At 43.7% G+C, this 16014-nt stretch overlaps 1 protein-coding gene across 2 annotated transcripts in view; it reads right to left on the bottom strand.

The window, feature by feature from the left end:
• Window positions 1–1186: 1186 nt before the first annotated feature.
• trit1 (tRNA isopentenyltransferase 1) overlaps window positions 1187–16014 on the bottom strand; it is a 34871-nt gene continuing 20043 nt past the window's right edge. For both annotated transcript variants that reach the window (XM_044052571.1, XM_044052572.1), the window contains exons 7-11: window positions 14442–14554; window positions 14263–14340; window positions 3575–3684; window positions 2130–2247; window positions 1187–2039 (exon numbers count right to left, since the gene is read on the bottom strand). In XM_044052571.1, coding sequence (XP_043908506.1) covers window positions 1879–2039; window positions 2130–2247; window positions 3575–3684; window positions 14263–14340; window positions 14442–14554 — 580 coding nt within the window. In that variant the 3' untranslated portion in view covers window positions 1187–1878. The remainder of the gene's footprint in view (window positions 2040–2129; window positions 2248–3574; window positions 3685–14262; window positions 14341–14441; window positions 14555–16014) is intronic.

The raw sequence follows: 16014 nt of genomic DNA, 5'->3' as shown, positions 1-16014 counted from the left end.
ACTAAGCTCTTGGTAAGAAGAGGGAAAAGGGAGTGTGTGTGTGTGTGTGTGTGTGTGTGGCACAGCTGACTGTCTCCTGTTTCAAAGCTGCTCTAGTGTGTTGATTGTGCTCACTGTCCGCAGCTAATGAGTTCACACAGTGCATGTGTGTGTGCGTGCGTGTCTCCGCAGATGATCCAATGCACCACGGTGCACAAATCACGAATTAGCCTTGTGATATTATTTCTCCACTTCTGCGAGTGAGTGTGTGTGTGTGTGTGTGTGTGTGTGAGAACTCAGTTAAAAGAGTTTGAAGTCTTATGTCACTGAATTGCAAAAGGCTTTTTTTTTTTTTTTCTTAAATGTGGAATGATTCAGCAGTGCCTGGAGGTGCCAGACGAGCACCTGAGATAAGAGCATACCACACATAGCACGGCGTTGGGAAATGCGAGGTGTGTTGTACATATCAAATGACTTGTGATGGAACAAAAAAAAAAAAAAACTCACACTCATGGTTTGAGTTTTTTTTGTAATTACACAGAAATAATAATAATAAAAAAAAAACCACGGCAGGGGAAGCGACGCTAGTTGTGAAAACGGATAAAAATACTCTCCAAGGAAAGAAAAACAAACAGAGAAGGGTTATCAGTGTGACTCCCCTACTGTACGGTAAGTCCCCAGTAAGCTTGAGGCCTGACCCAGTTTGGAAGGAGGGAATGTGGGACACACACACACACACACACACACACACACTTCCAGCTATTATATGGCTGAAAATACTTTCAGTCATGTGGATGAGGTCAGACACCGGGAGCCTGTGACTTAAACTCGTCCTGAAAGAATACGTCTCGGCTTAAAGAAAGACAGAGTATTAGTCGAGGATGCCAAATAATTGTGTTGAGAGTCTTAGGAAAGGAGGTGAGGCAATAAGAAAGAGAGGGAGGGAGGGGAGGAGTGAAAGGAATTAAACGAGGCTGCTGGAGTGACACCAGGTATTGTGTAAGTGGTTTTACAGTAGGCAGGCACACCTTGGTTTCAAAGATGTACAAATGTCGTTGCATAAACAAAGACCTGGGAAAACACACTCTCTCCTTAATAGCTTGAGCCGCCGGGTTTATACCACTGTCAGAGGAGAAAATGAGCTCCGCTACAGTCCAGTGAAGCGCGGTGACACACTGTAAATCATCGTCTTTATCAAACAAAGAGGTCGGAGAAAAATGTGTTTAATGAGAGTAAAAGAGGGTGGCGGCAGGCAAACAGAACAGAGTGCTTGTGCTGTGTAAAGATGCCAGTGGGATAAAGGTGAAAGCGGCGCCGATGCCATGTGAAAACCTCTCGTGTCGTTCATGCAGTGACATCACATTCCTTCACTGGTTGAGGAAAATATCAGATCCTTTGACCTGGTGTGTATTCATTTATTGTTAAAGTGAACGGAACACCAAGAGAGAGGGAACAAAAATGCCTGAAATGGAAGATCCAGTCCGTACCAACAGGGTGAAAGGTCACCATTTCAGTTACAGGCACTAAAAATATAAATTCTTTAAGAAATCATCTAAATGCCTAAGTACACAGTAATGGAAAACGTGGAGCACGTAGAGAGTCTTAGATATGTCCATTATAATCCACATTCAGAAAGGATCCGCGTTATGAATTTGCAGAGCTGGAGGAGCTTTCAGCCTTTTGAATTTTAAGCGCTTTGACAAATTAGGATTTGGAGGAACTAATGGAGCTCAGTGGGGAGGCGGGTACTTGATGGTATCTCAAGTGCAGGCTTCCCCCGGAGTTCCTCTCATGTAACGGCTAAACAAAAAGATCCGCGCTTCTTTAAAGCCTACGAGGAAACCTCCACCTGCTGGAAGCCTGAATAAACATGTGTGTGCCCCAGAGTCAGTGCAGTTACTAAAGTGTCACCGGTATTTCCTCGTGCGTCGTCCTGGCGTCCTGGGAAGCAACGGCGTCCTCTGAGAACGTCTCGTCTCCTGCAGTGATCTGGTCACAGGCGGGGTCAGTCTTCCTCTTCTTCCTCACGTGATAGTGATGCTTCTTAGACTTCAGGTGAGCTGCAGGTGAAGAGATTTAAAGTCAGATTCAGGTTTGAGCATCAGTCTCTATTGTGCGGCGATGGCATAACGCGGGTCAACAAGCCTCACCCGTCCACTCCAGGTCACCGAGGATGACTTTGTCGCACAGATCGCACACGCGCAGATTCCGTTTGTTTTTCTGTCCCGCCTCCTGCACTCTGATTGGTGGAACGGTCGGCTCTTCACCCTGGGTTAGTCGGGCCAAAGAGTTTAAGCTCAGTAGATTTATTCATTTATTGCCCTCTGCGCCCACTTGCCACTAATGTCTGCCAGTGGGGACACAATAAAACAGATTTTAGTCACTTAACAAGGGTTAGGAAGTTTGAGGAAAAGGCATTGAGTTTTACATCATGTCACAGAGGAGTTGTTGATCCACTGCTGCCTCCATCAGTGACTTCAAATGTGTTACTTTGTGACTTTGGTGCTTGAAAGCCTTGAAATCCTTGAAGTGAAAGCAGTGAACCAGCAGCTCCTGTTTCCCTGTGAGCTTAAAAATGATGATTTTCTCTACGGACTTTGGTGTGGGAGAATGAGTCGCTGTCAAAGTTACCCTTAGAAATGCACAAAAAACGAAATATCGCAATAAAAAACCGTAATGGAAACCAGTTTGTAGGACCACTTCAGACAAGATGGTGCGTCTTCTGTTGAAAACCATGGAAATGCAAAATGCTTTTGAGCCTAGTGGGGCGAGATAATGGGATGTCGCAAGACTATAATTGGGGTTCATACGCAAAACACCCTTCAATGGAAACACTAGGTAGCACTAGTACTAATAACGCTTTTATTTTACTAAAAACGGAGATGGAAACACAACCATATAGATTCAGGGCCTGTACACAAGAGCACACGTTTAGGATTATCCACAAGTTTTGTAATGTATCGGCTTTTTATCCAGATCAAACTGGCCTTTTTAGGAGCTCTAAAATGCTATTTCTGGAAAACATATGTAGACACTGGCAGCCATATTTTCAACCAGCACAAGTCTCCGTGTCTCAGGCTGCTTCCCGACTCAGGGGGAAGAGCACAGTGCAGTCACTGCTGACTGCACTGTAAATACTTCTATACAGTTAAAGTATTACTATGGGAAGTTGAAGAAGAACCAAAGGAGCAAAGAAAAATTGACATTTCCAAAAGGAAGGAAGATAAATGGAGTTGGTAGAGTTATAATGGAGTAAAGAAAAGACAAGGAAAGACAACTACAGCAAAGAGGAAGAATGAAGAGAAAGAGGGGAGGCTTTTTGAGAAACATGTCAGGAGAAAAGAGGAGATGGAGACAAAAAAAGGAGGTGAGGAAAGGAAAGAAGCATGTAATCAAGCAAATTAGAAAAGGACAAAATAAGGACGTGGGAAAAAGGGACCAAATGTTGGCGGAAACAGAAGCCAACCGGAGACAACAAAGAGAACAGGATGTAAATGAGGAATAAAGGAGGGAGGGAAAGCAAGAGAAAGATGGGAAAGGAGCAAAGGAGTCAGAAGGATGAAGAGCTGCCAGTTTCAGCGTAGTGAGGCCACACCTTACAGAGACTGTCCAGTATCTGCAGTGCAGGGTTCAGCACCGTCTCCTCCCACCGCGACACGTCCGTCACATCCAGGCCGTACACTGGAGGCACGTTGTCTCCAGGTCCTGCACAAACACACAGGTCAAACACACACAGTATGGTTTTTAACCAGGCCCGACACAGGCTGCCGAGACATACAATGTTGTTTCAGCATTTTATACTTTTATTTTTTTTACTGGACGTCTGGACACGCCTGTATCGTGACATGATCATTGTATATTTACAGCGATAAGAGGCCTTTGAGTGAGTGAGTTTGTCTCAGAAAAGCTGAGCTGGAAATCAGGATGGATGTGCCGGAGCTGCACCCTGATGCTTCGTCAACCTGCTGACTCACACTGGCTCAATAATGTCTCTGCCTCCCCCCCCACCTCCTCCTCCTCCCTCCCACCCTTCACTCTTGTGCATCATCTCTCTCTCTCTCGCCATCAGTCTTGCTTTGGCGTTCACTCACTCTCCTCATCTCTAACAGTTCCATCCCCCGTTTTTCTATTTTTCATCGGTCAGCAGTCTGCTGTTTAGGCCTCAGCACTAAAGAGCAGCAGCACCAGTCCATGCCCTGTCTGCCCTTCTGTCTGCGCGAGGAGACACTGTCCTGGACTGACCGAAGACACGCAACAGAATGTAAAAATGAAGATGTGAGCAACTAAAGTTCTAAAAAATAAATAAAAATAAGCATTATAATCACATAATGAGTGAAACATAAAGGAAACAACAGGACACATTGTTTATAACCAATGAAGTGAATGTGCACTGCATTCAAAGTATGCTAACGCAAAGTCGCGACGATCATGTCAATCAACAGTTGCGTTACATTTTTACCAATATCTTGTGTTTATAATGGTCACACTCAAATAACCTAGTCTATTCTTTCTATTAATTGACTGGAGTTTTGATTATTTTTGTACTTGTAAATACTTAGTGTAGACAAAATAAGCTTGAGTATCAGGCAACACCATCTTTGGTCCATTACTTTATTTGCAGAATGCTGCTATTTAATATAAACATAAATGTATCTGCATTTATTTGTGGAACGAATATCGAATGAACAGTTCTTTCACAATTTGACCCCAATGAATTCTGGCACTGTCATCGCTGAAACACCTGGTGATTTTAGTATGTATATAGGTAGTCAGCATAATGTTGCTTAGAACTTAGACCTGAAGAAGTAAAGCAACTCCAGATCACAACACTGCCCCCACAGGCTTGTACAGTCCTATGAAACATATCATATGTTTGCTACATCAGTGTTTCCTCTCGGCTTTTAAGCAGTGCGGGGGCAGACCTGTACGTCCACCTTCAAAACAAAAAAGCTGTAATTAAACGTGAGGGCGGTGCATGCGCATAACCCTGACGGTTGAACCGAATATTAAAGGACACGAAACATAAATGAGTTTCATTCATACAGTGAACGGTCATTCGTCCCGGCTGTAATCTGACAGCCAGACGACCGCAATTTATAAGTCAGGCTCCAATCTCAACCACTTTCACGCCAAAGACGGTCCATTTAAATAACACCTGTTACTCACTAATGTCTCACAAAACTTTGCCGCTTCTACCTTTTTAGGTCAGAGCCTAATAGACTCTACAAAGGCTTGTAGTGGTGTTTCCTACCTTGCACACGCTGTTTTGGCTTGGCATAGACCTTAGGGACATGCATATGGCATAAATTATTGGCGAGATTGTGTATTTGATCTTGTTATTTCCAGTTCAGCTCCTGCAGTGAGGCTAAAATACACCGTGTGCAAATAAGTGTCACACTCAGACCGTTAAGCGCAAAAAATGTGCCATTAAAACCAATTGAAAGTGCACCGTTTGATCTCACTTCCATTAATTTAGCATACCAACACGTGCATTTTACTAAATCTGGGTGTCAATCTGGTCTTTTGCCTTGGAAGTGATCATTTCTACTACTCTCCACCAGATGGCATCTGCCGAATATGTCATATTCGGCATATTCTATTTCCACTAGACGGCACTGTCACAATGCCCCCCCCGTCCTCACATTGACATAATAATAAATCAACACAAAAAGTGACTTTGCATGTAGTCCATTGAAAATAATGAATAAAATTAAATGATAATGAAACTAATCCAGCATTTAAAGGGTTAAAATCTTTAAAAACGTATTAGTATCTGAATAATTAGGTCAGATGTAGGTGAACAAAAAAATCTGAATGAAATTATGAATAAAATGGACAATATTTATCATAGCACACTTTATGTGCTTAGTGGTACGAGTGTGACTGATATTAGAACCGGCCTCAAGGGTTAAATAGCAGAGCCATCAGCAGCACTAACTGTATTTCCATCCATCTTCTACCGCTTTATCCTCCAAGTGAGGGTCGTGGGCGGAGCTGTGCCAATCTCAGCTGACAGAGGGCGATAGGCGGGGTCACACCCTGGACAGTTCGCCTGTCCATCACAGGGACACATATAGAGACAAACAACCATCCGCTCTCACACTCTCACCTACGGCCAATGTACCTAATCTAACTGTATTTCCATTTGTTGAAAATAAATGCTTTAACAATGACGTGAGTGTTCCTGACTGAACAATAATAAACTGAACGCTCACAGTCAAAATACCTATTAACCCACATTGTGTTTAACAGGTAGAGCGGACAGGCAGTTAAAAGGTACAAATGGGGCTTTTGAGTCGCGGAGGCATTAAAATGCAGGGTGAAAACAGAGGAAGAGGGGCAATGCAAAGCAATGAGGTCTACTGAGAGGGAGTATTCCCAAATTCTGAAGCACTGGTTAGCCTTTAAAAACAAAACTGGCCTGAGCGTGTCTCTCAGGTGCAGTTTTTGCATACAATATTTTATCTCCGTGTTCAGCACATACACTCAGGTAAATGACTCCCATTAACCTGTAAGGCACAGTCAGCCAACTCACTCACTCAGTTATGACTTAATCCTTTTCAGACCGAGACTATGCTGCGAAGCTGAGGGCAGCAGACAACCTTCAGAGTCTACTGGGACTCCATTATTACAGAGGAAGCGCCGACTGCGGAGCTGGCCGTCGAGGCAGTCAACAGTGTTGCCTCTGTCAGACGACTGAGTGTGAGGCAACAATGCTCGTCCTCACACAGCCACATGTGAAGCACGGGCCACAGTGACGGTTGAAACATGTGACGTAGGAGACACGGAGGCCAGCTGTACTACTGCTCACAGATCAATGCTTGATCCCTCAGTGTGTTTGCATGACAATAGAGGAAAGAAATGTGTGATGCGGCCTTTGCGATGAGCTAATTGTGATTATGGTACACAGATACTGATCCAAAAACTCTGTCCTGAACGTGTGTTTTCACACTCGCACAGTGAGTTGTCAGGGAGTGAAAACAGCAGTAACTGCATCAGGTTTCACAGGTGTGACTACTGTGTGTGTGTCAGAGAGGGTAAAACCTTTTGTGTTCATGGCACAATAGTGAGTGAGTGAGCAGGTGGCGGCGGTGGCAAGTGTCACCTGGCATACCTCTACCAGATGCAGAGCTGGAGCTCTCCTGGGCTCCACCTGTTGTGCTGCCTCCATCACTCTGCTTACTTTGTTTCTTCATCTTGCGCCATCCACTCCCACAATTCCCCCCTGAAAACACCAGACTCCCACAGGGCAGAGTGGTGCGGTGGTAAATAAAAGGCAGATACTGAAGTGACGGGCTGCCAGACGCTAAATGGGACTCACCCCCTACAACTGCTCTTGTTTTGGATTTAGTGAAATTTAACTCTGCTAATCCGCTCTTCAGTGAATGAGGGTTGATAGGAAATTATGCACACACACACACACACACACACACACAAAAACACAGAGCACGTGCAAGAGAGAGAGAGAGCAACTGTTGTCTTTTGTTTTGCAGAGAAAGAGCGTCGCCTGTCGTTGCGCAGCTGCTTGCCAGTGCTCTGCGAGTGTGTGTGTGTGTGTGTGTGTGTGTGATGAAACTGTAGTCCACCTGTTGCAACAAACAGACAAGGAGTCATTTGCTGCCTCGTGTTTGCCTGAGTGAGGATGTCTGCCTGCGTGTGCTCAGTCTCAGTCCAGCTGTGCTCCCTAAGCTTTTTGTCCACACTGGAACACGACAGCTGCATCGACTTACACGTCAGCGCTCCCTCCTCTTGCTTTTTTACTTGCACTTCCACTTTTTTTGTCTCCCTTCACCTCCTTCTCTGGTTTAACGTTCAACATCGTCAGAGCGTGCGTCGTCCAGCATATTTCAAATCAGAAAAAGCTGTGTTCTGTGAAATATTACTTGTTGCGCTTGGATGGGACGATACCACTTTTTTCACTCGGGTCATTTCAAACACATTGTTCTCCTATTGGGCGACAAATATTGTTGTAATTAACAGCCCAAACATGACTCAGCTAAAATGCTTTTGCTTATTTTAATTGACATTTTCATCCGTCCGATATCCGATCCAGTGATTTTGACCAATGTCAGACGGATAGCGGTTCCCATCCGTAGTTGACGTCAGTTACGTTTCACAACTACACAATGTGAACTATAATGAAATCACTGCATTCAATTAATCGTTTTATGAAAATTAAAAAGACGACATATCAATATCATGTCAAAATTGGTATATTAATGGTACTTTTTTTTTAAAGACTATTTTAATGCTACTGTGCAGCCCTTTGGTCAGTTTTTTTTAATGTGCTTTACAAGTAAATAAACTGGAGAGAGAGAGAGAGAGAGAGAGAGAGAGGGAGAGAGAGAGAGAGGCAACAAGTGCCATGTCTGGCATTGAACCAAGGATGTTGTGGTTGCATACAGCAAAGCTGCTATATTTATTCTTTATTTCTGAGGGTTTCTGATGGAGTTAAGGCCTTTTTTTGTTGTTGTTGTTGTTGTTTTTTGCAACATTTGGGATCTTTTTCCACATCTACGGTTTCTGCTCTGTACATGGATGAAAAATCGTCTCTCCCCATAACCATGTCTGTAACGCCCGGCTTCATCAGCCCTCTCATGTCTTACCCCCTCTCTGTGGCAACAACACCGACTATATCCATGAGAGGAAGTGTGTGTGTGTGTGTGTGTGTGCGTGCATGCGTGAAAGCTCTGCTCTTGCAAGAAGGCCAGGGTGTAAACTCGCCTCACACCTGTTGCCTCAGCTGGATCAGATTACCTTCACTCTCCATCCACCCAGCCAGCAATCCATGTGTCGTTCCTCTCCCCTTTCTCCCGCCGTCTCCCTTTTATCTAGCCTCGCTCGCTCGACGCAATACTCCGAGTGTGCACTATCGCCCACGCGTCTCACTCAACATTCTCCTCCCCCTCTTGTCATCTACCCTTAGTTACCCTTTTCTTAAAAAAAGCCCCTTCACTCCGGGAAACAACAACAACAACAACAACAACAACTTCTAGGCTGCTTGAAAATGTCACATTTTCACCTAGATGTGTGGATCTTTTCACACGGGATGCATTGCCAGCAGAGAGCAGGTAAATGTTAGAAGCCTAACTATCCCACTCATAAACTTCTCATCAAGACGAGAAGAAAAACAAGTGTCTGCAGTGGAGACGTGTAAAAATACAGATGAGAGGTTGTTGATGATAGACTGTGACACTGTCCTCCTCTCGATTTGCTGTTCTTTTTTTAATTCTCATTTTGAAGAACTGTGGATTTTTGCCATGTAAGGATTATTTTCTGTGTGTTCGGGAAACATTTAAATGACACCGAGTGGTCCTGTGGATTTTGATGAGGGAGACTGAAAGTGTGTCAAGCCAAGGCTTCATTAATTGGACACCTACAAGTATGTAAGGTGTTACGGTCTGCTATTTTCGTCTTCTCTCATTGTGGGATAATTCTCTGTCAAACATGTCCGACATGTATAACAATGAAACAGATGGTGGGACAGTTCATGACCGTAACCGTTTTAAAACACGTATCTATTTTACGTAATATATCACCTTAAAATACCAGCGGTTGCCTCCAAAATGTGCAAATGTTCGACTCAAGCCATTTAATCCTGGCGTGAGACGACAGTGAAGAAAATACAAACAAGCCGGTGCAGACAGGCTCTTCTGCCTGTGCAAGACTACACTCCACCCATCCTTCACTCACTCACCCACTCACTCACTCCTGGGACTAAAAGATACCTACACCTGTGTTACTTAACACTCACGAGGCCTCAGTCAAACCACACCTGCATACCCTGGTTACAGGTGTGTGTGTGTGTGTGTGTGTGTTAAGTCTCTGGAAGTTAAAACACAAAACCTTTGAGGGAGGAGTTCTCTGCATTATATGTGGCACTTTATTAAAAATGGACGTGACCTCAAAGATTCCCGTTACGAGAAATTAAATCCATCATTGCCTCTTTCAATCGCGCGGCCCTGCATCCCGTAAGCAAACGCCCACGTGCATTTAAACTTGATTTAATATGAGGCGGGCTGACCCGGCGGTTCAATCGCCAACATAAAATACTAGAGTCCGGTCCATCAAGATACTCGTCACCTGTTGAAAAGTATTAAAGACTTTCGGGCACCCACCGGCTCCCTCACTGTCAGTGTGTCTTAAATTGTGATCTGAAAAACTGGGTCAAGTCCATGTCTTTAAATTTTTACCTCCTCGTGTACATTTATGTTAACATCTGATTGTGTTTGTCATGAATCAGCCTCTCCATCATCTCCCTTTGTCTTTCCCCTCGGCCCCACTGGTCTCTGTATGCTCGGTTTGGTCTCGCATGGCCCACAGTGACCCCGTGTTTGTGCGGCCGGGGGCCAAATTCCCGGCAGCTCTGTAATGCTTTAAGAGATTAGCCTGCTCAGCTGAGGAACTGCTGGCATCTGTGTGAGTGTGTGGCTCAGATGAAAACAGAAAAAGAGGTCAGCAGTCACAGCAGGGAGGGGAAGGTGAACAGGGGCGATGGAGGATAGAATGATGGAAAGAGCGGGGTTAAAGAGTGCGTGTGGACGCAAGGGTTCCAGTGACTCCTGCAAGTGTACCTCCTCAACGTGGGCTGGGTACGAAACTGCCGTGACGTCATTTCATACGCGACACAAACACAAACTAGTGACGAGCAAAGCAGTTGTTTTCGGTGTAACTGAATCATTAGAATCAGTTCATTACTTCAGCAATGCATGCCTGCATGACTGGAGCACAGTGACTGAACTAAATACAACCAATTGCTGGTTTTCGGCAGTTAAATACTGAGATTTCTTCGGTGCTAAATGTTGGAGATTAACGCACATTTTAAGGATTTTAAGTCTTTTTAACTGATCTACAGGCCGGCATTGTGCGGTTTGACTCGTGTCGGACGTTGCGCTCATGACTCGTCCAGTGACGACGCTGCCCATCACATTTTAGTATTTCCAAAAAAGCACCAGGTACCGGGCACTAGGGATGTATATCGTTAGGATTTTATCGATACCGATACTCCTTATCGGTATCTTTGTTTGTTGCTATGTTTGCTACCAATAACCAAAGGTAATTACAAGTACAGGAATCAGCAGGACTCGCGTACCGACCCTTGGATACCAGCCGCGGGAGAAAACCAATGACAGAAGTCGCCATGGTAACAATATGGTATTCATATAATGATATGGTAATTCACAGTTTAGTCAGGTTGGGGCAAAAAAAGCTACCTGGTTTGGTTTGAAAAAAAACAGTTCAGGGTTTTTGGGTTTGACTCATCCAGCCACCACAACGTGTATATACTATGTGAGCTGCATCTCACCTCTGCTCCTTCCATAATTACTATGTCTGGTGAAAGGTACAATAAAACATAAATATGGCTCGCAATAACTATAAAAAAAGAGAGCAAAATGAGATTGTTTTTTCAAAGGAGCAAAGTCCTGTTTGCTCACAGATTTGACAGTGACTCCTGCAGCTTTTTGTGGGGAAAAACTCAAGTGCAACAAGCGCAGTAATTCTCTGAGATTGCACTTGCAAGACAATAGATTACGTGACAGCTGTTCACAATCCCTCCTCACAAAAAATCTAACTTTGTGTGGAATGTTAATGCATCTCCAGTAAAATGCCTTCAAACCCAAGGCTCTGGACACTCAGGCTCACATTTAGCTGTCAATGCATTTTTAAACACAGGACTCTTTTTTAGACTGGATGCCAACTTTGACCATGGCGGTGGACACATTCCTCTTTAAGACCCTGGAGACATTCTGTCTTTTAAGGAGCATCCTCACAAATGTCTTGCGGTGGAAAACATAATGTTGCAGTAGCTTTTAAACACTTAAGAAAAACACTTGAGAAAAAGAGCACTTGAACAGTTAAGCATCAAATCCCTATAGCTTTGGCGTTTGAGCGCATAGGAGGAACTACAATAAGAAGAAAAACACTCGCAATAAAGACAAGTGTTTGAGTTCATTTCTGTCAAAGTGAAGTTTAGCTCGGGCTCTTTGTAAGTGTTGTAATATAACAAAGTACAAATACTCGTAACTTGTACTTTTACTCTGCGCTACATTTCCTCTGACTGTCTTTGTACTCGTTACTACCAAATAAAATCAGGAGAAGAAGAGTTTTCTATCACTGATGAGCTGCTTTACACTACAGTTTTCACCCATTCACACGTCTTTCATACATTCGCACGCTTCAAAGTGTCTTGCTCATGGACACACAATAGACTAGCAGAGCCAGGAATTGAACTCACAGCCCTCCAGTTGAAAGACAACACACCCTACCAATGAGCTACCACGGCTCAATCCTTTTACTTTTAAAACTCAAGTACATTTTATATCAGAAAATTCTGCATTATCTAAATGTCTACAACTAAGGAAGTGAGCAAAATGTGCTTTGGACAAAATTAATTATCAAAAAAAAAGAAATTTAAGTGCATAAAAAAATCTGTGTAACTGTGGTCCTCTCCGTACATGATTATGTAAGAGTTGGCTAGTCAGGTTGCTAATGCCAGGACTGATCTTGGCTAAAGGATTTTCAGTATTAGTGCAGTGATATCTTGGAATCTAGAGCAGCGTGATCCAAAACTTAATGCCACTGTTTTAAATACCACTGTTTTTATTATGTTTTTCTTGTCTTTGTTTATCCTCCAACTCTTCTGCTGTCACATCTTCAACCAAACCCGTTGCATATAAATTCTTCTGAACCTTAACCTCATGGACTGTTGTCAGCGTGTGAACCTGATGAAGCACTCGTACAACTTCAGAGAGCTTAGTGCATATATAAAAGGGTACGTACACACACACACACACACACACACACGTGACCGAGACCATATGGTGTGTGTGTGTGCAGCGGGGAAGGCAGACAGTCAGAAAGAGGGGTATTCAGGTTTAGGGCCGGGTGAGGCCTAAGCCATTTGGGCCTAACAGGATTAGGAGTCTGGGTTTACTACAGGGCACGTCACCGGTGGGACAGCGAGGAGAGGTTTCTGCTTTGGGACGGAGAAACACACTGAGCCTTTATACACATGCTTAAAAACACGTCTGGTTTCCACACGTTGTGGGGAATCCCCACCTGTTAAACACTGGCCGTCCACAGCCACGCAGCTGCCAGCCACTCAGGCAGAAAACCAACCACTGCAGTTCACCACTCTGCATCTGGTGCCACAGAGACTTCATGTGATGGAAAAGGTTCAGCTCCATGCGTCAACCAGGGATGGATATTTTGAAAACAATATTCCCTCAGTCATAATAGCACTCCAAATAAAATATAATTCTGTAACAGCAACTATACGGTGGACTTTAATGGACGTAATACCATTATAATAATATGGTAATTCCATCTTAATAATAAAACGTATTATACATCACCCTCAGGATAATACCTACACAAGAAAATATTGGGAATGACATTGTAATGAAGATTAAATTCATCCTCCCTTAGGCCTGGTTCACACTGCATGTGTGAGACGTGCCTCTGACGAGCGAAGTCTATTTCTGAGCTCAGGTGTCTTAGGCCTGCGTTTCACACGTGCCACGCGCAGCGGTTCCCCGGCAGAAATACACCAAGAGACTGTCGACGATATCGACGCCGAGGCAGCGATATTACACAAAACAAAAGGTAACTCTGAATACACCACATTAGTGGTATGTGGAGGAAATGAAGGCAGGAAAAACGACACTCAATCAAGGTTACACAATGCTTTACCTTTGCGTTTCTGTCTACTTGTTATTACCAAGCTATTACCTGTATTTTACATTACAAATAGGGTGGTATTTCCATAATATTGAGTCCCCATTAACTTGTTTTTATACACTGACTGAAGTGTAATATAAAGGACTAGTCAGAGATTTTTACAAATACTTACTACCATATAAAGGACAATTTTGGCTTTGTTACAGAGGTTATTTCTATGGCATCATTATTCTCATAGAACTCTGCAACAAAGGAAACAATTCTGCTCCTCAACACATAAGAGGTCACATTCACGGTTAACGACGACTAAAATTAAACATACAGTATTTAATCGACGCACCATTGAGACATATGTTTTAATGTTGCCACTCAACTGTGTGCGGTGCTAAAAATACTGGGTCCGTGCGCACATGAATTCAAACACACACACAACATTGTGTATCCTGGAACACAACACAGCGTCTGAGAGGCTTATTGGTTAAGCTAATGGAGTGCATGAATCACATCTTGTTAAATAGAGTGCTGATTGCTAAGGAACTGGACTGTGGGGGATAAACACACACACACACACACACACAGACACACACTGAGGTGGGTACTCACGTTTAAGGAAGCGGTTCCGGACCCACTTATTCTGTTTGCGGGCATAACGCTTTGTAGCAATCTTCACAGCTTCTATACCTGTACAGAGATGAAGTATAGAAAAAGCTGAATGAACCACTGGACGATCAGCCAACCTGTAGGTCAACCGTGATCTGGTGGGTTGTTTTTTTTTCCCTGACCTGTGTCTCGAAGTGAGTCTCTCTCCTGCTGGGTGCTGCTTTCAGGAGCGGTCAGGTAGTCATGAAACTCCTTGAAACCAATCGACTGGAAAATCCCATGCTGGTAGCTCTGGCTGGAGGACGGAGCAGAGTGGAGGAGACGAAACGTTACCCGTGAACACGTCACGTTTCTCATCTGCAATTTGACATTTTCAAGCTCCTCTTTTGTTGTGTGCGATCATTTCAATAACCCGGGGCATTGCACTATAGGTGAACCTCTTCTTCCTACTAGCCCAAAAAAAGGCTTTTCTTTCAGAGCCGCTGTCTCAACTAATACAAAAAAAGAAGCGTGTCCTTTAGTGGAAACAGCCGTCAGTCTTAATTCCGCGCCGCAGAGCAAACGCTGATGAAAACCGATGAAGTGTTTCTCACCACACATCGAACTTGAGTTTTTAAAGCTCTTAATGGTTTCTCTCTAAACTTCTTTTTCTTCACACCCTCATCCCGAGCTCTGAGGTCTAATAACAGGCTGCTTTTTATAGATTTGCCAAAATCCTGACTTAAAAAACCAGGGGTGATCGGCTTTTTGGAACCATTTACCCATGGAAATTAAATCTGGCCATTTTAGATCACTTTTATAGAGCCACCTCTTCTCCTTGGCCTTCCCTTCAGGATAAGAATAGTCATTTTACTATTTTATTATACTGTTTTACTTTTATGTTTTTATTGATTTTATGTTTTATACCTTTTGATGTGGCTGTGCCTTTAACTCTGTAAAGCACTTAAATGTGCTCCAGAAATGCAGTTGACTCGACTCGAATGAGCTGTAAAACACTACTCTTACTTCGCCTAAGGTGTTGACGAGTTTGACAGTTGTGATCCACTGAATTATGAGCTTAAATGGAAGCAGAAGGACTTTTTGTAGCGAAATACTTAAGTAGGTCAGTATTTTTTTATAAAAATTGTGCTTCCCAACTTCAGTTTCCCCTGAGTTGAGAAATATTTTCATTCTTCTCTTTGTTACGTGCTCACCAGTGACACTTGGTCCTGTTAGCGTAACTGTTAGCAAAGATGGCGGACACGTTTACATTCTGGGAATGAGGTCCCGCCCCCTACGAGTGGGTCTAAAAAGTGCGGAGTTAGTGTTGCAGTTTCGAGGCTCGGAACAAGTGTCACTGGTAGACACTTAACAAAAAAAAGGATGAAGACATTTCTCGACTCAGGGGAAACTGAGGTTGGGAAGCACAATTTTTCAAAAATACTAGCCCGATTCTAGTAATACAAAGCTAAATGCAAATCAGTGAAGTATTCCTTTAAATCTCTTTAAAGGCCCAGTATGGGAACTTCTATTGCCCCCCCGTAGACTTGTGCCATCTTCAGCCATAGTCCAACTGTATGTAGCCGCCTCTTTACGTGGCTGTTGAGCTTCCGCCTCGCCTCCATCACTTGTGGAGGCGTCACTTTGTGCACAGATGTCGCCTCAGACATGAAGGCAAACGCTGCCATGATGTGTCGCGTAATCAGCATTGTGTGAACTCATTTGACAGTGGTCTGAAATTGTTTCTATGTAAAAGATTTGTAGCAGAAACAAGAG

Source organism: Solea senegalensis, linkage group LG20 (assembly GCF_019176455.1).
Source record: "Solea senegalensis isolate Sse05_10M linkage group LG20, IFAPA_SoseM_1, whole genome shotgun sequence".
NCBI lineage: Eukaryota > Metazoa > Chordata > Actinopteri > Pleuronectiformes > Soleidae > Solea > Solea senegalensis.
This window is presented reverse-complemented; position numbering and strand designations above follow the sequence as displayed.